Source organism: Sus scrofa, chromosome 14, assembly GCF_054392235.1.
Source record: "Sus scrofa isolate SSC_HxYL_T2T_F1_AM1 chromosome 14, Sscrofa_HxYL_maternal_Yorkshire_Landrace_v2.0, whole genome shotgun sequence".
NCBI lineage: Eukaryota > Metazoa > Chordata > Mammalia > Artiodactyla > Suidae > Sus > Sus scrofa.
This window is the reverse complement of record NC_139396.1, coordinates 149,508,692-149,535,679: the sequence shown is the minus strand read 5'-3', so window position 1 is coordinate 149,535,679 and position 26,988 is coordinate 149,508,692. Positions and strand designations below refer to the sequence as shown.

The 26,988-nt window shown below is 47.4% G+C and overlaps 2 protein-coding genes across 7 annotated transcripts in view; both read left to right on the top strand.

Annotated features, from left to right (window-relative positions):
- The window catches only part of HSPA12A (heat shock protein family A (Hsp70) member 12A), a 177,453-nt gene extending 172,029 nt beyond the window's left edge, over positions 1 to 5,424 (top strand). For all 5 annotated transcript variants that reach the window (XM_013983787.3, XM_021073399.2, XM_084995682.1 and 2 more), the window contains one exon: positions 1,180 to 5,424. In XM_013983787.3, the coding sequence (XP_013839241.3) occupies positions 1,180 to 1,817 (638 nt within the window). In that variant the 3' untranslated portion in view covers positions 1,818 to 5,424. The remainder of the gene's footprint in view (positions 1 to 1,179) is intronic.
- A 1,252-nt stretch (positions 5,425 to 6,676) lies between these two features.
- Positions 6,677 to 17,479, top strand: SPMIP5 (sperm microtubule inner protein 5). 2 transcript variants are annotated; one of them, XM_084995673.1, is made up of 7 exons: positions 6,678 to 6,753; positions 7,906 to 7,971; positions 10,901 to 11,119; positions 12,806 to 12,992; positions 13,762 to 13,862; positions 13,974 to 14,146; positions 16,185 to 17,479. In XM_084995673.1, the coding sequence occupies exons 2-6, from the start codon at positions 7,917 to 7,919 to the stop codon at positions 14,120 to 14,122; spliced, it is 711 nt and encodes a 236-aa protein (XP_084851799.1). In that variant the 5' UTR covers positions 6,678 to 6,753; positions 7,906 to 7,916; the 3' UTR covers positions 14,123 to 14,146; positions 16,185 to 17,479. The 2 variants fall into 2 exon arrangements, with proteins under 2 accessions (XP_084851798.1, XP_084851799.1); XM_084995672.1 differs by lacking the exon at positions 16,185 to 17,479 and having other exon boundaries at positions 6,677 to 6,753; positions 13,974 to 14,337.
- Positions 17,480 to 26,988: the final 9,509 nt, after the last annotated feature.

Here is a 26,988-nt window from a genome sequence, read left to right as displayed (position 1 = left end):
TTTGTCTTCAAAAGTCAGAGCTGATGGAGTTCCCGTCGTGGCACAGTGGTTAATGAATCCAACTAGAAACCATGAGGTTGCGGGTTCGATCCCTGGCCTTGCTCAGTGGCTTAAGGATCTAGTGTTGCCGTGAGCTGTTGTGTAGGTCGCAGATGTGGCTCGGCTCCCACGTTGCTGTGGCTGTGGCGTAGGCCAGCGGCTACAGCTCCAATTAGACCCCTAGCCTGGGAACCTCCATATGCCACGGGAGCGGCCCTAGAAAAGGCAAAAAGACAAAAAAAAAAAGTCAGACCTGGGATCTGTGTTGTCATTGAGTGATGTGTCTTAGGGTGTGGATGGGCTTTGCTTTATTAGAACAAATTAGAAGCCATAATCTTTGCTGGCAAGGAGGAACTCTTGTGTAAACTGTGGGAAATTCAGCCACGAGAGGGCAAGCAGATCCTGGCTGTGCAGTAAACCTGCTTCCTCAGGGCCGCTGCCCTGGGACACAGAGTAAACTCACCAGGGGCCTCCTTCAGTCGCCAGGTGCCCCATCCCCTTCCCACCCATACCCACCCAATCCGAACCCCCAGAGGTGGGATGGGACTTATATGAAAACCAAAGAATACTATTTATAACAGTCAGCCTTGACTTCCTTAACAGAACTGCAGGTTTGGAGAGGGTGGGGGTATTATTCCTTGACACATAACAAAGACCTGCTTGAACCCATCACCAGCTAGCTGTTGAAATGGGTTTCTTGTTATCAGTAGCTTTGGTTTTTATTCCTCACAGCACAGCGAGGTACAAATCTCCTGTCTCTAAAAGACCGGCTCTGGAGCTCCTGCTGTGGTGCAGTGGGTTAAGGAGCCCTGTTGTCTCTGCTGTGGCTCTGGCGGCTGCTGAGGCTCGGGTTTGATCCCCGGTGGGAGCAGTGGGATAAAGATCCGGCCTTGCGGCTGGGATTAGATCCCTGGCCCGGAAACTTCATATTCAGGGGGTGTGGCCCAAACCAAACCCAAACCAAAGGAGACTTGCTCAACAAACACCCTCCGTTCAAATCCACACGAAGCCTGTTTCCTCCCCCCCCCCTACCCCCGCCGCCGCGAGCTCCAGCGCTTTTGTCTGTTCACCACATGCTCAGGCCACTTGTCCCCCTTGGCTTCTGGTGACTGGACCTCGTTCCCTCCTCTTCCCTTTTAGGAGACCTGTTTCAGAAGCCCGAGGTGGCCACGGTCAAGTTCCTCTTCCTGGTGGGTGGCTTCGCGGAGGCGCCCCTCCTGCAGCAGGCGGTGCAGGCTGCCTTCGGCGACCAGTGCCGCATCATCATCCCGCAGGACGTGGGCCTCACCATCCTCAAGGGCGCCGTGCTCTTCGGGCTGGACCCCGCGGTCATCAAGGTGCGCCGCTCGCCGCTCACCTACGGGGTGGGCGTGCTGAACCGCTACGTGGAGGGCAAGCACCCGCCCGAGAAGCTGCTGGTCAAGGACGGTACCCGCTGGTGCACCGACGTCTTCGACAAGTTCATCTCTGCTGACCAGTCCGTGGCCCTGGGCGAGCTGGTCAAGCGGAGCTACACCCCGGCCAAGCCCTCCCAGCTGGTCATTGTCATCAACATCTACAGCTCTGAGCTCGACGACGTGAGCTTCATCACCGACCCCGGGGTCAAGAAGTGCGGCACGCTGCGCCTGGATCTCACGGGGACCAGCAGCGCCGCGGTCCCCGCGCGGAGGGAGATCCAGACCCTCATGCAGTTCGGCGACACCGAGATCAAGGCCACGGCCGTGGATATAGCCACCTCCAAGAGTGTCAAGGTTGGGATCGACTTCCTAAATTACTAAGCGGCCCTCCCCAGCGCCTGCCTGTCCCCGTGGACGCAGCTCCCCTGCATCTGCTGACCTCAGCCCTGGACGGTTCTCTCCCTGCCCTTGACCCCTGCCATCCCCCAGCCGAATTTCAGCAGGGAAGGTGAGAACAGCCAGGGCTAGAAATAATTAGAGATTTTTGAGGGCACACTGGAGTCAGAGAAAAACTGTTGGCGATTAAGACTGAGGTTGGGAAATAAGAAATTTGAGGATCCTAGAAGAGCAGCTAGCGTGTCTAGGTACAAAGTGGGGCAATACCCATCCGCCAAGGGAATCCGTACATTTCTGCAGCGGTGATGGAGCTTGGTTTGAGCAGATCTCCCTTTGCTAGAACAGAAGATGCCCTATCGCGATCTTTCCAGATTTGAAATAAGATCTTTGAGCCAGGAGGAGATTCTTCCGTTTTTTTTTTTGTTTGTTTGTTTTTTTTTTTGGATGGCAGTCGATATAAAATGCCACCCATCTGCAGTTAATCTCTTTCCATCATCCTGTGATTAAAAGCGGTGATTCAGTGGGAACTTGGAGCAGTTTTAGCTGGAGGGGGAAGACTGCCTACGCTGGGCACTATTTTAGGGTCTCATCATTTCAATTCCAAATAGGTTCAGATAGCCTCAGCTAATCCGCTAGGATATGTGAGTGGGAGAGCTGACACGGCAACTTTTCAGCAGGTAAAAACCTTGCTTCAAGGGAAACTGATACTGAGCTACTGACATAATCCCAAATGACCTGCTGTGATATAACTCCCCAAATGCCAAATCCTGATTTCTGAATTCATAAGTAATTCGAGGTAACCTTACTTAGTAGGATTCTGTGTGAGAAAATGATGTTAAGATTTGCCTCCTTCTTACCACTAATCCCAAGAGTCCAGAACAGCCCCTCTCTAACTTTTTAAATGAACATAATTTAAATTAACTCCCTCCTCCTGACTCACCCACATCTCCCTGAGTTTATTTCCACATTTTGAAGAACTGGAGTTCCCTGGTGGCTCAGCAGGTTAAAGATCCAGCGTTGTCACGGCTGTGGCTTGGGTTCATCCCTGGTCTGGGAAGTTTTGGCACAGCCGAAAAAAAGAAAGAAAAAAGAAAATACATTGGTAGCACATGGGCAGAGAATCTGTTCTATAAAATGTTTCATTAAAATCTTAAACCCAAACTGAAGATTCCATCTAAAGGAATTCATAGATCTGTACCTGATGAATGAAGCTAGGTTTTTTCAAAGCAGATCTGTGCATCTCCTGCGTGAGAACTGCCTGGGTGCTTCTTAGAAACAGGTTCCTGGATTCTATCCCTTTTAGGAGCTGAAGTCAAGTCTTGGAGAGGGGAACCAGAAGCTGTAGTTTTTAGTAAACAACACAGGGGACTGTGGTTCAATTCGAATTTGAAAACTCCTAACTTTAGGTTTTTTGAAAGCTGTCCCCTCGTGAGTGGGACTGGGGCTCCACCTGGTTTGGGGATGGCACTTGTAACCCTTACAGGAAGGGCCGGGTGGGGCGGGGGGAGAGTGGAAGAAAGACCGCCTAAGAAGGGGGCCGAGGAACCAACTGGTATGTGTGCCCGCTCTCTCTCCTTCTCCACTTAACAAAGTCTTCGACATTCAGGAAGCAGCTGAGGAAAAAGAATCAAGAATCTGACTCATAGCCTGCTGATCTGTTCAAAGCTGTCTTTTCCACCTGCTGGAGTTCATTGGATTTTAAATCACCGGAGGCATGCATAATGAATGAGGGGAGGATGGATAAGCCACTAGCTTTAAATGCAAGTTGGATTCACAAACCCATCATCACAGCCCATTATCATATGCAGATTCTAAAATAGCACTTCCAATTTCATCTTAACATGTCTTCTTTTTCACATCGCTTGCCGCAGAATTCCCTACTAGAATGTGAATCACGAACAAACCACAGAACTGGAGAATGCTCGTCACATACTCAGTAGCGGGATTTCACATCCAGGCACAAAGGTGTGCTCGCTAAGGTTCTCTTGCTGCCTGCTCTGCTTCCAAAGCTAAATGGGTCTTTCTTTGGTGTTGCCGGCCATACTCTACCAATAAGACTTCAATGTAGTTACAAGTTATATAATTTTATGTACATAACAATGTTAGAAAATTGTACAGAATCTTGATTTCTACAATGTGCTCTTGTTAAAAAAAAAGGGTGGGAAATGCTTTTTGAATTTCATTGATGACATTGCTGCCTTTAATTTCCCATGGTTTCATTTCTTCACTGTGCTTTCTAATCATCAGTTTGTTCCGATGCTAAGCTATGGACTGTGTATGCAGCCTGAGCAATAGCCAGAGGTGCTTAGGGTCAGAATCCTCTGAAGAACTAGACCAGCTGGATCCACAGCTTCCCTAGACCATTTTACAGGCATATCTCTCCCAAAGGTTTGCAGTTTATATTTAAAGGAGCATAATAATGTATCAATTCTCCTGTCCTGTCCTTGAGAGCTGAACTTTCCGGGTCTGTAAGCCATGTGACTGTGCAGAAAAACCTTCAACAACTCTGCGTCCCTGCAGGGCTGCCAGCTTCTCCTTGTGGGGAAAAGCAGTCACTCTGAGGGGAAAGTGTGATGTTTTCAGGCCACCAGAATCAAAGAAAAGGAATGAAGTGGTGCATGAATTGAGCTTTTCTACTGGATGAAGTGTCAGTATGAGTAATAGCGTCAAGTCCTTTTCTTGGCCAGTGTAAGGCCTTTCCCATCTTGCATGAAGGCTGTCTCCTTGTCTGCTGTTTCTCTTAAATGAACTGGTTGAAATTTGGAATATGGGCAAATAGGTGATGGAGAGGGGGTGATGATTTTCCTGGATTTTCTTCTGGCCCCAGAGATGCAGCCCTGATAGTCAAACTTAAGAGGGAATTCTCACATTCACCCCTCTGACAGACATTTACTAGAGGAAGAGCACTGGGTAAGTATATTTGGACACATTTACTAATCTTAGAAATTTTCTAAAAGGCCTGTTGTCTTGACCCATTACTCTGTTGTCCCTGGCGTATTAGCTGAGGTTCAAGGTTCCCGGAAGCAGAACTGTCAAGGGATTTCCTTTGTAACTGCCCTCTCTGTACACAGCAGGCATTCATAAATGTTGAGAGATAGACACGTCACAGACAGACAAGATAGAAAAGGGGAGACATACAAATGTTTGTGCAGACTGATGGCTAAGATGAGTCCAGATTACAGGGCCTCCCCTACCCCTCGAATGGTATTTAGGTCAAGTTTAGCTTTTAGAGTCCAGGTCTGGTTAATTGCCAGGGTGACAAAGAATCGCATGCACCGATATAAACAGGAGTCAAAATGCATTATTAGCTGAAGATCGAATCACCCATTGTGGAGATGAAATAGCTGTGATGAAGCTGCATATTTTATGCCAGGAAGTGACTTCAGTGGATGGCTAGGAAAAAGTTGTTTGCCGTAATGTCACATCTCTCATCTGCTTGGAATATGGAACTATATTCTAAAATATCTGCCATTGGGGTCTTGTTCACTACAAGATAAGTTCAGACTTCATAGAATTTTGCAGCAATTCACAACTTGATTGTATCTGCAAGCTGTCTTCACAGATGTCAAATAAAGCAAAACTCTGGATCTCACGTCGCCCAGAAGTGTTTTCTTTAACACTCTGAATTTGTAAATAGAATTATAGATGAATTATTACTGGCCTCTTCCTCCACCCCCATCTCAGATGGAAATTGATTTCAGGTCCTTTCCTGGGTGTGGCAGCCTTTATTCACTTTCACTCCAACAAGACTAACTCCTTTGTTCCTTGGGAACCAAGTCTCCATCGACATCCCTGAGCCCCATTTCCCTCAAAGCCAAAGACAGTGGCCCCACCGGAGAGAAGGCAGCTAAGCCTCAGTGACCGCTGACAACTCCACTGCACCCAAAGGAAGGTCACTGGAAAAAAAAAAGAAGCAGAAAACCAAGGGCAGATGCCTTGTCTTCTGGTGTCCTAGCAGGAACACCTAGCTGGCTGCTGCATCTAGGGCCTGGGGTTTATTCCAGGCTCTATGTCTGGGTCGCCCTCCAGAGTTGGCTCCTGAAGCTTCTGGATAATCTGAGATGGGTCCTAGGACCCTGAGGGCGGTATAAATGGGCTCTTCCTAAGTGGGCAGCACCACCAGCTTCCATTCCCGGGAAGTTCAATTCCCAGGAGAAGTGGGGAAGCTGGGAGATGCAGGCAAACAAAAGCACATTGGAAACAAGGGCCTGCAGGCAGGCTGGCTGCAGTTTCCTCATCTGTTCAGGAGAGGATGGGACTAGCAGTCCCTAAAGGCCACTCATTCCCTGGATCTGGGTCACCCAGTGGGTATCTCATCTCATTCCAGTGAGATGAAAGCTCAGTGCCCGTAAAATGAGGATGGTTTGAAGGAGTCTGGCTGCACATCCCTGGCATCCTTCATTTTGCTGCTCTGCCCTTTTCTGTCCTGGCCACTGGAGACTGCTGGCAAGAGACACAAGGATAGGAGGACAGGGGGGAAGGCGGCTGGGATCCAGGCCTCTGCTTCCCTCCCAGGCGGGTCCTGCCAATCCTATCCCCTGCATGGGACCTCCCAGCCCCAGCCCAGGCCTCCCCAGTGTCCACATCAGAAAAGGTGTCTTTGACCTGGATCCTTTTGTGTACCCCTCTCTCCCCAGCTTCAGAGGCAAAATCCCTATATTTCATCTCGTGGGGCGATGGCCCCAGGGTTCACTTGGCTTCACCCGCCCCTTCTGGCTCACACCACCGGGGGACCTGGGCCTCTGGTCTGGCGGCTGATGGATGGGGGAGGGGGGAGGGGCAGGCTGGGGTCTAACTCCGCCCCTTTCCCCTCCCCTTCCCCCTCCCCTCCCCCTCCGGTCTGTGAACACACAAAGGCCTGGAGACCGGAAGGTCAGGTGGAGGTGGGGTTTGGGCAGGAGCCTCTGATGGGCAGGTCCAGGTGAGGACGGGAGGGGAGCAGGGAGGAGAGGCTGGGGCGGGGGCGTGTCCACTCTTTCTCACCAGCTCCCGGCCCCACGAGCCCCGCACACCTCCTCTCCAGGCTGGTTCCCTCCACCTCCTCCAGGCAGTCCTTCGGGCAGGGTCTGCAGCCGCCCAGCCGACCCACCCACCCAACGCCACCTCCCCAGGGGCACACTTTTGGGCAACATAGTCTGCCCTCAGAGTATGGACATCTTTCGTTCATACCTTCTTGAATTCAAGAATCATCAAGCAAGTCACTTAACGTCTCTGTGCCTTGTTTCACCATCTGTAAAATGGGGACTCAAATATCAACTAACCTTTAGGGTGGCTGCGATGATTTAACGAGAATGCAGCCACGTTGTAGCAGGTATTATTTAAACGTTTGAATTGTTTAAAACTTTCCCATCATTGCTGCCTAAACCCCGAGGCCCTCCCCTCCACCTCATGCTGAACTGGCTGGGCAGGGCAGGACTTGGAAGCATCAGCAGAAGCCTAACCCATTGGAGGGGTCCACAGGCCATCCCAGAAGTGGGGAGTGGCCTGGCTCTGGAGATGGCATCTGCATAAACTGATACTGTGTGTTTCCCATCACGCCTTCTGCTCGCCCATCTTGGACTCCATGCCAGCCTTTGGCATTTCTGACCGTTTCCAGCCACAGCTGACTCGTGCTTTGCTGTGGGGCTGTCCCGTACCTTGAATGTTGAGCAGCATCCTTGAATAATGGTGGTGATTCCTCTCCATCCCAGCTCCTTGGCGAGCTTATTGGACACCCAAGGGTTTTAGCACATGTGCAGTGAGTTTGCCGGGCAGGTACTTCTGTTTGTTTTTGTCTTTTTGCCTTTTCTAGGGCCGCACCCGTGGCATGTGGAGGTTCCTAGGCTAGGGGTCTAATCAGAGCTGTAGCCACCGGCCTACACCACAGCCACAGCAATGCAAGATCCCAGCCACATCTGCAACCTACACCACAGCTTACGGCAACGCCAGATCCTTAACCCACTGGAGCAAGGCCAGGATCGAACCCGCAACCTCATGGTTCCTAGTCGGATTCATTAACCACCGCGCCATGACGGGAACTCCAGGCAGGTACTTCTGATGAGACAAGTTTGTTCCCTCTTCCCTTCATTAACAGAGAGCAAAATCATGGAGTCTTCCAAGACCTTCATGAGACACCTGCCGATCACACCAGGCTACAGTGGTAAGTGGTGATGTGCCCTGCAAAGGAACCGTGGTCCTGATCTCCGTCTCTGCCTTGGACCACTGCCATGTCCAACTGGCACATAAGCTTTTAAGGGAGGCACGTTAGCTTTTAAGGAACTCACTGAAAGTGCTCCTTTGGTGAAGATGGCAGATAAGCAGTCTCCCAGGACATGACCTGCTCTGCAGGAAGTGCTTAATTATATGCATTAAATGCATTTGGACCAGGAGAGACACAATGAATAAACTGGGATGCTGGCCTTCCCAAGTTGTGCTATTTTCATGCACTAGGGCTGTCCATATGGTCCCATTTCTTCCAGTGTCCCTTAGGGGAGGGAGGGTAACCAACGCCTCTGGTTTGCTGGGAATGCTCCCAGAATTAACACAGAAAGTCCTGCATCCCAGGAAACCCCTCAGTTCTTGGCAAACCTGGACAATTTGGCACCCTACCTAAAGGCTTCTCCTCAGGCTTCTGGGCTACTGAGAATTTACTAAATCACATTCCTCTGGGTGACAAAGCCAGTGGTCCCGAGAGGCCCTCCACTGTCACATAGAGATGTCCTCAGGAGGGAGAGATGTATGGAGACTATTCCAAGGTTTCCCATCCTCACTCTGGTCCTACTGGTTGGTTAAGAGAATAGGCTTTAGTTGCATCCATGTTGCTGCAAGTGGCATTATTTTGTCCTTTTTTATGGCTGAGTAGTATTCCAGTGTACATATGTACCACATCTTCGTAATCCATTCATCTGTTGATGGACATTTAGGTGGTTTCCATGCATTGGCTATTGTGAATAGTGCTTTGATGAACATAGGGATGGCATGTATCTTTTTGAATGAATGTTTTATCTGGATATATGTCCAGGAGTGGCACTGCTATGGTAGTTCTATATTTAGTTTTCTCAGGTATAGTAAATCAGAAAGAGACAGACAAATACCATATGATATCACTTATATGTGGAATCTAAAATATGGCAAAAATGATCCTGTCTACAAAACAGAGACAGGTCACAGCCATGAAGAGCAGACTTGTGGTTGCCGGGGAGATGGGGGAGGGAGTGGGATGGACGGGGAGTTTGGGGTTGGTGGATGCAAATGGTTGGATTTGGAATGAATGGGCATTGGGGTCCTACTGTGTGGTACAGGGAACTGTGTATGACTGGGTCACCTTGCTGTACAACAGAAATTGAAGAGACACTGTAAATCAACTCTAATAAAAGATAAACATTAATGACCAAACAAAAAAAAAAAAGGGAGAGAGAGTAGGCTTTGGGTTCTAATAAACTGAGATTCCAATCTCTGCCTGGCCATTATCTATGTGATTATAAGTAAGTTACTTACCTTTCTCTGATATGTAGGAATTTCTAGCAAATGGTTATATGAGCTTCCTAGAACAGTTACTTGTTCTCTCACAGTTCTGGAGGCCAGGAGTCTGAAACTCAGGTGTTGACCAGGCCATGCTCTCTCCAGTGGCTCCTGGTGTTCCTTGGCTTATGACAGCTTTACTCCAGTCTCTGTCCCCATCATCACATGACTCTGCTCCGTGTCTCTGTGTGCACATCTCCTCAAATGTCCTTCCCCTTTCTCTTATAAGGACACCGGGCATTGGACTTGGAGCCCACCCTAAATCCATGATGATCTCATTACCAGATCCTTAATTACATCTGCCAAGACCCTATTTCTAGAAAAATTCCATTCACAGGTGTGAGGGGTTAGGACTTGGACCGATCTATCGATTCAACCCACCACGTGGGGTAATGATCAATTCCTTCTAAGATTGTTGTGAGCATTCGTGGAGCCAGCTTATGTAACTTATTTAAAATATCTTGGCTCAACCAAAAAAACAAAAACAAAAACAAAACAAACAAAAAAATTGGGAGTTCCTGTTGTGGCTCAGTGGGTTACAAACCCGACTAGTATCTAGGAGGATTCGAGTTTGATCCCTGGCTTCCTCAATGGGTTAAGGATCTGGTGTTGCTGTGGCTGGCAGATATTAGGGTATATTTAATTGTCCAAGGGTTGCTATCTGGCTATGGCTGGCAGATATTAGGGTATATTTAATTGTCCAAGGGTTGGGGAGACTGGATAGCAGGTGGAAGAATCCCATCACTGTCAAGAACAGTCTAGTAATTTGATTCTTCCAGAGATGTCTTGCAGGTGCATGGGGTGGGGATTACTGCTTTCAACTCTGGGGCCAGGTTTTCTTACCTGGGGACAAAGGCAAAAATGCTGGGCTTCCATAATGAGGTGTATTTATTTATTTGCAGTTTAAAGGCAAGTTCTTAACCAGCTTTTCCTTCTTTGTTCTTAAAAGAAAAAAATGGTCTTATTGTGACAACATTGTGGTACTTAGGATTCAGCATCCAGTTTAAATAAATAGTTGTGCTTTACCCATGCTAATTATAATGATTATATGCTATTTTGTGGGAAATGCTGAAAAATTGGGCCAGAGGTGGGTCTCACAGATAATGAATTTACCTCTTTGTATAATCGCGCACTGTTTTTAATAAGCCTGCGATTTCCCAATGGTCCAACAAGAAAGATCCCAACTTGCATTTGGGAAGTGCCAAGGAAAATAAGCTTTCTCTCTGGAAAGATGAGTAATTTCAGGTTCCCCTCAGACTATCATTTTGACCCATTGAATGCATTTTGACCCATTTGCTGTTCAGGCTGACATCAGGGACTTTGCTATCAAAGAATATTACTGTCATCGCCTTTGTTGAAACGGGCCTTCCCAGCTCCAGGGTCATTTTTGTGGCCTTGGGAGGGCCCAGCCGCAGTGGAAACAGCAGCACAGTTTGTGCTAATGGCCTTTGGGAAAAGGCAGTGTTGCTGGGCCAGGAAGAAATGGCGAGGGTTGGGCTGAGGTTCTGGGGATTTGGGGCCGGTTCTGAATCCCCTGCTGAAGGCTGTGATTCCCTCGGCTCTTGCAGGCTTCGTGCCCTACCTTAGCTGCCAGGGAACCTCCAGCGAGGACGACATGTCCCACTGTCTGAGAATCTTCCAGGAGAACACACAGCGGTATAAAGACCAGCTGGAGGAATTCCGCTGCTCGGTGGCCACTGCCCCGAAATTGAAGCCCATCTGCTCCGAGGAGACAGTCCTGCGGACGCTGCACCAGTACTACCGACAGTACCACCCTTTTAGTCTGGGTACCTGCTCCTGGAAACCAGCCCCTCTGCCCCCCCCCCGGGCCCAAGAGCAGGGCCTGGGAGGCTTGCCGAGCTGCCACCAAGAGCACAGGGTGCAGCACAGCTCCAAATCCTCAGGCTTCTGTGCGAAAAAGAGAAAGAAGCATTTCCAAGGAGCCAGGCGGGGGGAGAAGGAGGCGGGTGGGGGAGAGGGGGCTGGGTACCAAGACCCCTGGGCAGTCATCACAAATGGGCAGACATCAGCTGTTGTCTCAGTCAGTACTGCTTTTTAGCTGCCTTCTCTGTGCCAGGTGCCTCATTTCATTAGCCGTCTAGGGTCAATACTGTTATTCCCACTTTAGAGATGGAAGAAATGAGGCTTCGGGAGGTCGTGTCCCTTGTTTGAGGTCAGACCTGGGTTTGAACCCAGCTCCTCCTGGTGCCAGCGGGGTGGGAAGGGGTTTTGCCCCGAATGACAGCCACAAAACAGTGACAAAGACAACTGATGACATGACTTTATAATGTTAATAATATTATTATTCCTATTAATAACATTATTAACAGTAATTTGTCCTAGGCTGTTTTTAAGGTCTATAGTCCTGTAGGAGAAGTAGTGGACTGATTGCCTTTATTATTATTATTTTAATTGGGGACTTTTCAAGAACACATGCTAACACACATGCTTTGTGTGTTTTAAAAATTTCCTAGCTGTGGCAAGAGAAATCTGCCTAAGAGTTTGGAATTTTGCCCAACTCTGTGACTATCTGCTGTGTGACCTAGGGCGGTTGCTTCCCCTCTCTGGGCTACAGCTCCCTCACCCAGGTCAGGGAAAGATGGACTAGACACTCTCTAGGGTGTCTTCCAGCTCTAAGGTTCTGGAACTCCATAGCCTCCTCTTTCATCTCACAAATGTGTCATTGCCAAAGGGCAGCTAGCCAGGCAGCCAGAGCTGAAGCTGTTTTTCTGACCTGCATCTTCTCTTGATTCTTTTATTTTTTTTTTTAATTTTTATTTTTTGGCTTTTGACTTTATAGGGCCACACCCACAGCATATGGAGGTTCCCAAGCTTGGGGTCTAATCAGAGCTGTAGCCACCGGCCTACACCACAGCCACAGCAACGCAGGATCCTAGCCACATCTGTGACCTACACCACAGCTCACGGCAACGTCAAATCCTTAACCCACTGAGCGAGGCCAGGGATCAACCCCACAACCTCATGGTTCCTAGTCGGATTCATTTCCACTGCGCCACGATGGGAACTCCGATTCTTTTATTTAAACTATCAAAGAGCAATGTCTGAAGCTTTTTTTTCCTTTTTTAAAATTAATCTGAAAAAAAGAGCAGGGTTTGTTTAAGAGCAAGAACTTGGAAATCAGAGAGATATGAGTTTGAATCCTGGCCCTGTTACTTCCTTGCTGCGTGACCTTGGCCGAGTCTCTCTTAACCTCTTTAAGATTTCAGTCTCCTCCTTCATAAAGTGTAGGTAATAATGGCATCTACTTTTTATGGTTTGTAAGAGAATGAAACGAGAGGCTTAATAAAGCCCTACCAAGGTGCTTGGCACAGAGAATCAACCAAACAGTGCTGGCTGCCCCCATCAGAGCCTCCAGCTTTGCCTGGGGCTGATTGTTGGATGAAGGTGAACTTGGGAGCCCTGCCCACTAGTGGCTCTCAGAGCTCTCAGGAAGCATGGCATCTTTTTCATAGAATGCAAAGACTTGAAGAAACCTCTCCAGGAGCCCCCGATCCCTGGCTGGGCAGGCTACCTGCCAAGAGCCAGGGTCACTGAATTAGGCTGTGCCACACGGTACACCGTCATGGCCAGAAACTGCTACAGGGACTTCCTGAACATCACGGAGCAGGCCAGGAGGGCACACCTGAAACCATATGAGGAGTAAGTCTGACTTGGGAATGAGAAAGAGGGGGGAGCACATCTCAGGCCAGGGGGGTAGCCAGGTGCCCCCAGCCCAGCACTAGGACTGTTTTTATGTCTGATTTGTTTTGCAGGAGGGGCTGGGTTTGTAACTGCAGGACCTTCTAAGTAGGCAGACACCCTCCGCTCCCCTCCTGTGCCTAGCAAGCTCCAAAAACCCTGCTTCCGGCCTCTGCTGTTTGCAGGAAGAGGCTGGAAGTAAACACCAAAAAGACCCCCTATCCTGGCAGCAACCTGAGGCTCAAGGATGCTGAGAAAGGGAGCTTGAGGGTGCTGCTTAGGGGGATTTTTGTGTCCTCAGTTTACCCTTCTGTAAAATGAAGATGATAATCTGACCTTTGGGATAAATCATTAGGATGACAAATAAAAATACTATGGGAGTTCCCATTGTGGTGCAGTGGTAATGAATCCGACTAGTATCCATGAGGATTCGGGTTGGATCCCTGGCCTCACTCAGTGGGTTGGGGATCCGGTGTTGCTGTGAGCTGTGGTGTAGATCACACACTCGGCTCAGATCCTGCATTGCTGTGGCTGTGGGATAGGCCAGCAGATGCAGCTCCTATTTCACCCCTAGCCTGGGAACTTCCATGTGCCGTGGGTATGGCCCTAAAAAGCAAAGAAAAAAAACAAAAGCGAATAAACATGCTATGCACATGTGGAACCTGCATAGATTATATTTATTTTATTATTAATAAAAAGAATAACTCTTTGACTTTGGTTCTTACTTTAGAATATACGGAGTTAGGGCCACACCACCACCTCCTGTTCCTTCTCCAAAAATTTTGCTGCATGAAGGGTTGCTGCCGAAATACCCGGATTTCTCTATTCCAGGTAAGGGAGGACGTTCCTTCCTGCTGTTTTATAAAGGGGGAGGAATGCTGCAGTGGCCCCTCTGCTTTGCTGGCCACCTGCCTGCAGTTTGTGGGCTGGTTTCTCTCCCAGAAGCCACGTGTCCTACCCTGGGAAGAGCCCTGATGGAGGACCCCAGACTTCCGGTGACGTGTGGCTGCACTCAGAGGCCAAATATTTCCTGCAACGGGAAGATTTATCTAGAACCACTATCCTCAGCAAAGTACACTACTGAGGGGTAGACGTGGCGTGCCTCCCAAGGAAAGGTGAATATTAAGGGGGCCTTGAAATTGCGCCCCTCATGTACCCCTCATGCACCCCACAAGGGCACTGGGGAAATTTCATAAGAATCCGTTTTACTGTCGCCTACACCTGGACTGGTTGGCGATTACATATCACATTCGCAATAAAGGCCTTTTCTTGTCATGTGAGAATAAAGAGGATACACTTCTCATCATGCTGAAGGTTTCTGTGTTTTTCCTCCACGTTATGCTGACCTTGAGAAGGTGCCAGGGTGGCGCCCGTCTCTTCCTGACCCCCAGGGAGAGCTGTGCACCTGGATCAGGCTCTTCCTGAAGCCCTGGCCCAACCCTCTGAGGAGTCGGTCTCCACCAGCAGCTTGGGTCCCGGCGTGGCAGTTCCCAGCACTAGCACAGACCTGTGCCCACCCCAACCCTGGTATTTCAGAGTCCCAGGCCCCACCCAGCTGGCAGATGCCATCTGTGATAGTTTCCTAGGGCTGCTGTAACAGTACCACAAACTGGGTGGGATTAGACAGTAGAAATTTATTTTTTATTTTTTTCATATTCTTTTCCATTATGGTTTATCACAGGATATCCAATATAGTTTCCTGGGCTATGTAGTAGGATCTTGCTGCTTATCTATCCTATGTATACTAGTTTGCACCTGCTAATTCCAAACTCCCAATCCTTCCTTCCCCCACTCTTCTCCTTTATGTCTGTGAGTCTGTTTCTGTTTTTTTCTTTTCTTTTCTTTCTTTCTTTCTTTCTTTCTTTTTTTTTTTTTTTTTATTTAGGGCCACACCCACAGCATATGGAATTTCCCCAGGCTAGGGGTCAAATTGGAGCTGTAGCCTCTGGCCTACACCACAGCCACAGCAACGCAAGATCCTAGCCATGTCTGCAACCTACACCACAGCTCACGGCAATGCCAGATCCTTAACCCAATGAGCGAGGCCAGGGATCAAACCCGCATCCTCATGGATTCTAGTCGGGTTCATTAACTGCTGCGCCATGATGAGAACTCCTGGTTTCTGTTTCAAAGATAGGTTCATTTGTGTCATATTTTAGATTCCACATGTAAAGGATATCATGTGGTACTTGTCTTTCTCGTTCCGATTTCGCTTAGTATTATACTCTCTAGTTCCATCCATATTGCTGCAAATGGCATTTTCGTTGTTATGGCTGAGTAGTATTCATATATACATCACATCTTCTTTATCCATTCCTCTGTTGATGGACATTTAGGTTGTTTCCGTGTCTTGGCTACTGTGAATAGTGCTGCTATGAGCATAGGGATGCATATATCTTTTTGAATTACAGTTTTGTCTGGGTATATGCCCTGGAGTGGGATTGCTGGATTATATAGCAACTCCATTTTTAGTTTTTTGAGGAACCTCTGTATTGTTTTCCATAGTGGCTGCACTAATTTACCTTCCCGCCAACAGTGTAGGAAGGGTCCCTTTTCTCCACACCCTCTCCAGCATGTGTTATTTGTAGACTTTTTAAATGATGGCCATTCTGATTGGTGTGAGGTAGCACCTCGTAGTTTTGACTTACATTTCTCTAGTAATTAATGCCGAGCATCTTTTCATGTGCCTGTTGACCATCTGTATGCCTTCTTTGGAGAGATGTAAGACAGCAGAATCTAATGATTCTGGACACAAGAAGTCCACTTGGGGCTGTTAGCAGGGCTGTGCTCCCTCTGAAGTCTGAAGGGAGAATTGCTCCTTGCCTCTTCCCTCTCTCCTGGTGGTTTGCTGTCCATCCTTGCTGATCTTTGGTGCATAACCCCAAATCTGTCTGTGTTGTCCTGTGACTTCCCCGTGTCTCTGTGTCTTCACGTGGCTGTCTTCTAACAAAGACAGTGGATTGGGGTTCACCCTTCTGCAGTACGACCTCATCTTAACAGATTACACCTGCAGCAATCCTATTTCCACATAAGTCACACTTGCAGGTCCTGGGGATTAGGACGCCAACATATGTTTTCCGTGGGGGCAGGAGACGAAGAACTGGGGGGACGCAATTCAACTCATAACATTGGCTGACTTTTCATCATTGACAGGCACTCTCTCTGACCTCACTCTGCAGCTATTGGCAAGAAGAAGAAATCAAAAGCAGCTCCTGGGGCAAGGAGGCCATTGTTACCAAAAGGCTCAAGGGAGTTTCCTGGTGGCATAGTGGGTTAAGGATCTGGCATTGTCATTACTGTGTCTCGGGTCACTGCTGTGTTGTGGGTTGGATCCCTGGCCTGAGATCTTCTGAATGCTGTTGATGCCGCAAAACCAAACCAAACCAACCAACCAAGCAAACCAAAACAAGAACAAAAAACCAACTCAAAACTGCAGGGCCAGAAAGATGCAAGCCACTCCTGGGAGTTTTTCCCTAGGTGGGAATTTTCACTTGGGCTCCCTGGACATCCAGGGTTTCATGGGTAGAAATCAGGAGTCAAATCCTTGATTCTTATGAGAAAAAAGGACTTGGATGAGAAAAAAACTTACATCTTTGTTTTCACTAACCTCCAGGTGAAATATTTCCTTCATTTATGAAAGTAGGCAACAAACCACAGTTGCACCTGTCACCTTAGCCCAATAAAAACCTCAGGTCTTTTTATATCACATGACGTTTGTTGCAAACATCTTAAAATAGTGTTAATGTTGATGACGCCTTTATAATTAGTTGTTATTAGAGCTCCTATATCTGCTAACATTATTATTTAACATACGTACAAGCAAACACTTAAATAGCTATTTCACGAATTTGCCCTTTTCACTATGTTGATAGTAGTTCCGTACAATTAGTTTCCAATAGTAATTTCATATATCATACTTCATATATTTAAAAGCATTATTCTGAGAAGAGAGCCACAGTTTTCACCAGAGGGCCAGAGGGTCCCTGGCACAGAAATGGAAAGGAGCTTTGGTTCTGGGAAGCAACCTAGGATGTGTGTAAAGGGTGACTGTCACACGAAACAACAACAACCCAAGCCCAGTGGGACTTGGGATTACAGTGCATCCTGTTATCAAAAAATAATGTGATAAAAGAATGCTGTTGTGGGAAAATATTTATGACATAATGCATGAAAAAAGCAGGCCATAAGACAGTACAAATCCATAAGACAGTACACACGCACACACAAACCCCATCATCCTATATTTTTGTTGACAAGGGAGGAGGGGTAAAGGGAGCTAACCCATAATACTAACAGTGGTTGCTTGGATAACGGTTCTATTTATTGTTCTTCTTAAATTTCTTGTGTTTTTTCCCAGTTTTCCTCAGCCAACAAGTATTGTTTTCATAATCGGGAGAAAAATGTGATTTTCCTTATTTGAAGTGATTAAAAGTCATTTTAATCTTTAAGTGAGATTGCCTGTTTAAAGAAAGAAAGCCTGGAGTTCCCCTCGTGGCCCAGTGGTTAACGAATCCGACTAGGAACCATGAGGTTGCGGGTTTGATCCCTGGCCTTGCTCAGTGGGTTAGGATCCAGCGTTGCCGTGAGCCGTGAGCTGTGGTGTAGGCCGCAGACGCGGCTCAGATACCAAGGTGCTGTGGCTCTGGCGTAGGCCAGCAGCTATAGCTCTGATTAGACCCCTAGCCTGGGAACCTCCATATGCCTCAGGAACGGCCCAAGAAAATGGCAAAAAGACAAAAATAAGAAAGAAAGGAAGAAAGAAAGAAAGAAAGAAAGCAAGCCAGCAGAAGGTAGATAGTTGCATTTTCTTCAAAGGGCTGGGACCATGCTCAGTGGATAGTTGGGATTTTTTTCCCAGTGTTTTTTTTTTTTTTTTTGCTTTTTAGGTCCGAACCCACGACATATGGAAGTTCCTAGGCTAGGGGTCAAATCAGAGCTATAGCTGCTGGCCTACACCACAGCCACAGCAATGTGGGATCCAAGCCACATCTGCTATCTACACCACAGCTCACAGCAACCCTGGATCCTTAACCCACTGAGCAAGGGCAAGGATTGAAACCGAGCTCTCCTGGATACTACTCGGGTTTGTAACCCCCTGATCTGCAACGGGAACTCCTTTTCCCAGCTTTCTTAACACCCTGGGAGAATGACTTCACAGGACAGAGACTCATGGGACAGACCTGCCTGGGGCTGGTGGGCCAGGCTGCTGCCTCTCTGTTGGCTCCTTAGACGTGAAGAACCTTTGTGGCAGCTCTGCCTGTTCCCCTCTCCCAAACCCACAGAGTTTGCAGATGACAGCTCTGGACGCAAGGATTCTGAAGTCTTTACCCAGGACATGAAGGGATTGCCAGGACTGAAACCTCTCCTTGCAACTGCCCTCATCTTCATTTCAGCCACAGGATCAAATCAGGTGTCAATGTTTAAGTCACTAGCTAATTCCCTTGGCACCCACCTTTCAAAAATGGCTTCAGCAGGAAAACAAAAAGCAAACCCCACAACAACCCAATGACAGAAATAGCAAAAGTGAATAAAGGCAATTAAAAATTGTCTAATAGTATCTCATTCTTTTACCACGTCATGATTAAGATCACCAAGTTCAACGTGCAAATCAACTCCTTTTGTTGAAGCAGTTCCGCAGTCCCAATTCTTTTCCTTTATCTTTTCTGTTTCTCCCTAGCCTATAATTTCTAGAGCATCGTCTGTCGGGGGAGGTAGAAAGGTGATTTTACTGCACTGCAAAATTATCATTATTAGCACAAGCTGCATCTGTAATGAGCTCATTCTTGCCACGAAAAACAATCCCATTACCTGATAAGACAAAATTCCCCGGGTCTGGAAATCCTGGAGTAACGGAAGGTTTGTATGATTTCTTATGACAAGGGGGCCTTTAGTGGGGGTGGTTTGAATTCCGTGGCAGTTCAAGTGCTGCTTTGGCATCCCTTCTTTCTCTTTCTGTGGGTGAATTGACAGTTCCCTCCGGCCGGATGTTGGGAAGGGCTGCCTGGGTTCCCAGCCTTGCTCCCGATCCCTGGAGTGGTGACTGATGGTTCTGAACAGGATCTCAGTTACTTGTGGCTTTAACGTTGTTCCCACACAGCTGTGAAGCATGTGGCCAGGAGTCAGACCCTCCCTGAGTTCAGATCTCAGCTCTGCTTTTTTTCTGGCTGACTTTGGGCACTTTCCTCATCTCTCTGAGCTCAGATTTCTATTTTGCGGCTAACTGCAGAGCTTACCCAGTGTCAAGAGTGTGAAGAGATTAGGCAGGTGCCTCTGACCCACAGGTGCTCAGTTAATATTATTGATTACCATTGGGGCAAAGGGATCTGGGGACACTGCTAGAGCTGACATGGATTAGGGGTGGGGACATGATGTCTCTGAGCCCACACAGTGAGTTCTTCAAGGAAGAGGGTTCAGAGCCAAGGCTCCTGGCTTCTATTGAGGTGCTCTATTCACTGCTGCCCTTTTCTTCTGGGGACCCCACCGCTGGGAGGCAGGCAGAGCAGGTGTGATTGGCCAATAATAAAAGCAGTCACAGCAGCCCTGATAATGTGCTTGCCTAGGTCAGGCTCTGGCCCTTTCTCTGGAAGAGTTTGTTTAATTAGTATTATCTAGCATACATATTTTCACTTAATAGATGAGGAAACTGAGGCACACAGATGTTAAGTAATTCGCTCAGGGTCATTTTTCCCAGAAAAAAATACAGGCGGCCCCTTCAAAGGCAGCTGATACATCCCCCCAAAAGCTCCATATCAGTATTTTTTTCCTTGGGTAAAGCCAGCAGCACGCAGAAGTTCTTGGGCCAGGGATTGAATCTGTGCCACAGCAGTGATGATGCCAGATCCTCAACCCACTGAGCCACCAGGGAGCTCACAATATTTAGATTCAAATCAGGTTTGTCTGGATTTTCCAAAGGCTGAGAGGGAGATGTTCCCATCTTTCCTGATCAGCCTAGGGTGCCTTCAGGAAAGGACACTGGGGGGGCTTCCTATTGTGGCTCAACGGGTTAAGAACATAGTGTCCATGAGAATGTGGATTCGATCCCTGGCCTCCCTCAGTCCATCCTGCATTGCTGTGGCTGTGGTGTAGGTTGGCAGCTGCAGCTCTGATGCAACCCCTAGCCTGGGGAACTTCCATTTGTTGCAGATGCGGCCATAAAAAACAAAAAGGAAAGAGCACCAGGCCCTCTATGACCTAGAGGAGCTGGCCCCCCAGCCTTGAGGTCTTCAGACACTGTGGCTGGTTTGTGTTCTCCTGAAGGTCACGGCAAGCGCAGCTCTCCCCAGACGGCCCTCTCTAGCTGCCAACACCTCCCTGCTCCACACTCCCAGACTCCAGCTTCCCTTTATCTCCAATCACTCCTTACACTCAACCCAGTTTTGGTGGGGGCTAAAAGTGCTTTAAAACCTATTTGTCTAAGGCTCTCTCTGACACAATTCGTGCGCGCATTTATTGCAACTGCAGCTCCGTGACGTCTCAGGTTGTTTTGTTTCCCTTGGTTGTTGTCTTTTTCCAGATTTTACCTATTGTCTTTCTTTCTTTCTTTCTTTCTTTATTACCTGATTCTTTGTCTTTAATTTTACCATATATTAACATCTTTTCAACAAGACCATTTGGGCATGCTTCCACTAGCAGTACTTGGGCATATCTTGTTTAGCCATAACCAAACTTGCTTCCCTCCCCAGTGTTTTGGTGGAAAATAAACTCCAACATGCTATTTCAGTTATCAAAACTTATCTGAGAAAATGGGTACTGAGTTTGGACTGTAAACCGGAACCCAAGGAGGAAACCACAGCATTGGCTGGATGGACGGAGTTATTATAAGTCCCACTGAGGACCCTAAGAATGCCCTGTTTGTCTAATGACCCACAAAGATGGCCTGTCTAGCTATAAGCCCCTAGGTAGCAGTGACAAAGGACTCACAGGTCACCTCCCCCCACTGCAGGACCCGGTGCCAGTTAGTCAGAGCCCATCAGCCTGGAAGTGGCCTCCCAAACCCTCCCATTGCAAATGTTGTGGCAACTACCATTTCACCCCGTCATCTGCTATGAAGCCTAGTTTCCATCCTTCCTGATACCCTTGTCCTGGCTGAAGAAACACAAGACTTTTCTAGAACTGACCTCATCATCAAGATTTTACCTATTTTCAAACACTTTGAGGACATTTTCGCCAGCGTCTGAAGAACCTTTCTCTGGATTTATTGTCACGAACACAGCATTTTATCTGAGTGCTGCCTCAGCCGCCTGCCCTGAAGGTGCCGACCCTTTTAATAGGACATAGACACTAAAGCCCTTCCTTCTAAACCAGAGGTTGCAAACGTCTTTGGTAAAGGGCCAGAGAGTCAATATTTTAGCCCATATGGTCTCTGTTGCAAATACTCAATTCTGCTGTTTTACCCGCCAAGTAGCAATAGACAGTATGTAAATGAATGTGTGGCTGCATTCCAATAAAACTTTATTTATAGGCACTGAAATTTTAATTTCATATCATTTTCATGTATCACAAAAGATCATTCTCGTGAATTAAAAACACTTTAAAAAATGTGAAAACCATTCTTAGCTAGAGGGCTGTTCAAAAGTCGATGGTCCTTGGGCTCCAAGTCACTGACCCCTGCAAGTCACTGACCCCTGCTCTAAACCACAACTTAACCCAAGGGGATGATGCAGCCAGGATCTAGCTGTAAGTGGTTTATTCTGTAAGCAGCATGGTTCAAGCAAGTGCCCTCTTGAGAAGGAGAGGCCTCTTTGGGGGGTCCTGGGAACAGGACCCCCTGTGCCCAGGATACTGAGAATGTCGCCCAAACCCACTGCCAAGGAGGATAGGGAATGGGCTGATGTGAAGCTCAGATGAGCTGGGAGAAATCCTGCAATTGCTTGAGAGAAAAGGTAGAAACGAGGGCCTGTGGCGGCTTTTCATACCCTACGTTAAACTTAAAATCTAATTTAGATGAAAATGGATGCATAGAAATTAACTGTGCATGCGAGGCTTTCGTCGTTAAGCTGTGTACCCTGTAACGATGGCTTTACCAAATTTATTCCCTTGGCTTGAGAATAAAGATGCTTTTTGAAATCTGATTTTGTTGTTTTACAAATCGTTTTAGCCTTGTGAATCATGCAAACTCCATTTCTGATCGGCCTCAAACAAAAACAGAACATTAAAGTGTTTAAGATTCAATCAAAGGCTCGCTGTGAGAGGCACAATATTAAAATAACAGAAAAATCAATTTGATTTTTATTTGGAACATGATTTGTCACAAATAGCATTCTAATAGATAACACTGATTATATGGTAGCAAATGTAATTTATATATACCGAGTTCTGTGCCTTTGTCAGAGTCATCATTAAGGAATTTGACATGTATGCAGGAGAACAATAAATGCCAACTGAAATATATACCAGTTACATATAAATGGGATGCAGAAATGAGTGATGCTAGCACACGCTATACTTATAAGTAATAAGATGCCGAGTAAAGCAGCTTGCGTTTTCAAACAAGAACTCTTTTTATGTTGTCATTTAAAATATCTCATATTTCTGAAGGTCAGAAATAAATGGCACTATTAGCATTAAAAGCTAGTAAAAGAAAAAGTAATTTGTTGTGCATTTAACATAACATTTTATGAAATAGCTTTGTAAAGCATTCATATTTTTTCCCCCTGTGGAGGCTGAGGAGACAGGATGAAGATGCCTTTCAGGATGAAGAGGACTTTTTATCGCATCTTCGTTATTGGTAACATTTTAGTTCACTGAGATCTTTGGGGCATTACGAGGTTTGTGCCTGGGCAGGTACCTGCTAAGAAATGAAGCTGTTTATGTAAGTGTGGTCTCTGCTGGCTCTAGCAAAGTGCTGCCCAAGTGCTGGGTTTGGTCCTCATTGATAATGTTATTGATACAGGGCTGCAGCGGGACACGGAGGACAAGCAGTGAGGCTGCCAGGGACTGAAGACACAGGGTTTTGATGTGACAGACACAGGTCCCCAAGAGTAAGAGGAGAGAGGCTCTTGATCTGTGTCTGGGGACCAATGGCAGATATTCAGGATTCGCATCCAAATGCAGATGGGGACCACGTGGCTTCGAAACCTTTCACCAGCAACTTTTCCTGCCAGCCACGGGTCCTGAACTCCAAGATATTGTAACACCCCCCCCCCGCCTCCTTTTTCTCTTACATTTGGATAAAAATTTAAAACTACCCAAAAAATAACATTGACCAATACCACTATAACCACCACCTGGAATTAGCTTCAAATCCTTTTGTAATAGAAAATAAATATGACACCACCAATAAAGAAGGATGGTAAGTGTCCTTGTTTTGATGTTTTTTTTACCACATCTGCAGTGAGTAGCCGTAATTTGAGAACAGAACAGTATCAGTGGTAACTTCTGTATCTAGATGGTACCTTCCTGACACTTTTCTCCGCAACAGGACACGTGGGAGATCTGCTCATGGTCATGTGTGTGGACCCTAGTTCATTCTGAAATTGTATCTGGGTAATCGGATTGGTGCAAACTTCATTGGTTTTCCCCCAGTTACTAGTGAAGACGAATCTCAAGCATTTATGATTCAGGTGTCTCTCTGTGTGCTGCCTGCTAGTGTCTCTTTGTCATCTTTTCTTTCTCCTTCTTTTTAGGGCTGCATCTGCAGCATATGGAAGTTCCCTGGCGAAGGGTGGAATCAGAGCTGCAGCTGAGGGCTACACCACGGCCACAGCACAGCCAGATCCAAGCTGCATCTTTAACCTACGCCACAGCTTGTGGCAACTCCAGATTCTTAACCACTGAGCAAGGCCAGGGATTGAACCCACATCCTCATAGATACTAGCTGGGTTTTAACCCACTGAGCCACAATGGGAATTCCCCTTTGTCCCCTTGTCTATGCAGCTGTCCTTTTCTTTATGTATTCTGAATACTAATTCTTTGTTGGATCTGCTTCAAATACCTTCTCTGAATCTGTGCTTGCTTTCAGTCCTAATCCTTGGGGGTCTCTGTTACACTTAAAGAGTAACTCAGACCTTCCCACCACTTCTGCTTCATTTATTGGTTGTTTTATCATGTGTGGGCGCATTCTAAGTGTTGTGTGTGTTTTACCATATTGAATTGTCACAGCCACCTTGTGCAGGAGGGCTACTGCGATTCCGGGTGTGTTGAGGTCAGGAAGTGGAGAAGCCAGTCCAGGTAGTACAGGTAGAGAAAGGGCCAAGACCCAACACCAACTTCCCCTTCCTGCAGAGCTGGGCACTTAAGCCCCATGTCACAGTCAGAGAATTAGCAAGAGGGGAGATTAGAAAGAGCCCTTACAAACTCTTAGAAGGAAACACACACAGCAGTTCTCAACCCTGGCTGTACATTATGAAGTACCGGTGCTGGGCCCCTACTCCCAGAAATTCTGGTTGGTCTAGGATGTGGCCTGGACATGGGGGTTTCTTTTCTTTTCTTTTATTTCTTTTACTATTTTTTTTTTTTTTTTTTTAGGGCCACACTTGTGGCACATGGAAGTTCCCAGGTTAAAGGTTGAATCAGAGCTGCAGCTGCCAGCCTACACTGCAGCTGCAGCAACGCAGGATCCGAGCCTCATCTGCGATCTACACCACAGCTCATGGCAACATTGCATACTTAACCCATTGAGCAAGGCCAGGGATCAAACCCACATCCTCATGGTTACTAGTTGGGTTTAACTACCACTGAGACACAATGGGAACTCCCGGGGCTTTCTTTTAAATCTCCCCGGTTAATGTTAATATGTATGTAGCCGAGGCTGAGAACCTCTGTTCCATCATCTGTAGTTTTACCGAGATCTAGAAAGTCTAGAAGGTCTCAGACACCGACCTATTTCACTGCACCAGGCTGAGATTTTACATGCTGTATAGGGCTTCAAGGAAGAAATTTTAGAAAATACAAAGAAAAAAGGAGAATGAAAGAAAAACCCCAAGGTATTGAGCTCAGGCACTTTAGATCTGCCGTGAATGACTGAGAAGCATTCCTGTAAAGGGGGGGCCGAGCTCCTCCTGCCCTCCTTCTCTGAATCTCAGGGGGTGAACCACCTGCCATTCCCATCAAGCACCAGCTCCTGCTGCCGTGGCGCCATTCACAGAATTGCTGAGTGAAGCCATTTCTGGATTCCTGGAATGGAGCAGTGGATATCCCCACTCTGCCCCCACAGGTGTGTCCCGCACCAGCATCCACACACCTTCCACTTGCCACCAGCCTATGGACCCACTGGCGCCCCAGGGACTAGTGAACAGGTCAGCCGGGGGCTGTTGGGAGGCCAGGCTGCAAGGGCCATGCTCTGCTCCAGCTCCCGCAGCTCTGCCTGCATTGGCACTGAGCCCCTCATGATCTGGCTGCAGACCACTCATTCATTGGCCTTGAAAGGAGACCCCCCTCAGGCTGAGGCCTTATCCAGCTCAGAAATCAGAGCCTGGGAAACCTGGCCCTGAGCACGTGTGAGGGTGGCTGGTTCGAGCCCCTGGGCAGCCCCTGTGGTTAGGTTTCAGCATCTGCAGACTCTTTGTATGAGTGGCTGCCCAGGGCCCTCTGACCGACTTCCTGTCCCCTCCCCGAGAGAAGGCTAAAGCGGGAAATTATCTGCATATGAAGAACATTTGGATTCTCTTAATATTCAAGAGCTCTTTAAAGTAAAAGTGATATCAAAAAGATGCGTAAAATCGACACACAACCTGCGCACTTCACAGAGACAGAAATACGAAAGGCCATTCAACACAGAAAAGATGTTCACACGCATTCGTAACCAAACAAACGCAAATTACCCACAGAAGGAAAAGCACTTTCACACGCCACACTGACAAAAGGTTTGACATTTCACCACATTGGTGAGGGTACCATGTGCTCTCATGTTAGAACACACCATATGAGTTTGTCAATATTTGACTCTCTGGGGGCCCGGAAGAGTGGCAGTTTCACACAGTCCATCCTACTGTGTTGGAGGGTAAATTGGAGTGTAATTTGGCAATTCCGATCAAAATAAACATCCTGAATGCTTCTTGGACAAATCTGTATCATGTTGGAATATCTCAAAAGGATAATAGTTGCATGAATATTCATGATAGGAACACTTTATATGTCCATCAGCGTGGCTGACCACACCACATGCAACCCTCGGTGGAATCTGTGAAGCCACACAGAGATTGAAGAAGTCTTTTCTAGACCATGAGCGAATAACATCCAATTTATTGTGTGTGTTGTATGTTACCATTTTTTTCGAAAAAAGCTTTTAAAAAAGGTGGGGTGGGGCTGAGGTGTGTGAAATAGGACGTGAATATTTATACGGGGAATATTTCTGGAAAACACTCAGTGTGGCTCTGGGGGTTAAGGATCCAGCATCGCCTCTGTGGCAGCGTGGGTCTGATCCCCAGCCTGGCACAATGGGTTAAAGTTCTGGCATTGCCGCAGCTGTGGTGTAGGTCAAAGCTGTGGCTCGGATTCAATCCCTGGCCCAGGGAATTTACAGATGCCGCTGAAAAAGAACCCCCACCCCTGCCTCGCCAAAACCCCCAAACTCAAGTTGTTCTGGGAAGAGGAACTGAGAGCCCTCTTCTGCATCGTTTGCATCTTGTGCCATGTTAATGTATTAACGTTTTTCAGCCCTGCCTCCTCCAGGGCCCTCCAGATTTCACCTAAATAATACTCGCACTGGGTCACTCCTGCCTCGGGCTGCTCCTGCGTGGGGTCTGTTCTCTACCCCAGGAGCTGAAAGCTGCGTGGGCAACATGTGGAAGCAACGGCGATGTTTCCAATTAGGACAGAATTTCTCTAAGTACATAAAATACATTAGAACAGGCCACACACACACACACACACACACACACACACACACACACACACACACACACACCGTGCCTTGAAAGAGAGAGACGGTGGCAGAAGAGGATCAGTGGGTTTTTCAGGCATTCCTTGTGGCCAACTTGGCTCCAGGCCCCCCAAATCGTTTCTGAATGTGACCCTG

Bases quoted from the DNA above. Each gene is read 5' to 3' on its own strand.
- SPMIP5 (XM_084995673.1), top strand. From the start codon at position 7,917: ATGGAGTCTTCCAAGACCTTCATGAGACACCTGCCGATCACACCAGGC. The intron at 11,120-12,805 runs GTACCTGCTCCT...TCTTTTTCATAG, and splicing joins GTACCACCCTTTTAGTCTGG to AATGCAAAGACTTGAAGAAA. The intron at 13,863-13,973 runs GTAAGGGAGGAC...TTTCTCTCCCAG, and splicing joins CCCGGATTTCTCTATTCCAG to AAGCCACGTGTCCTACCCTG.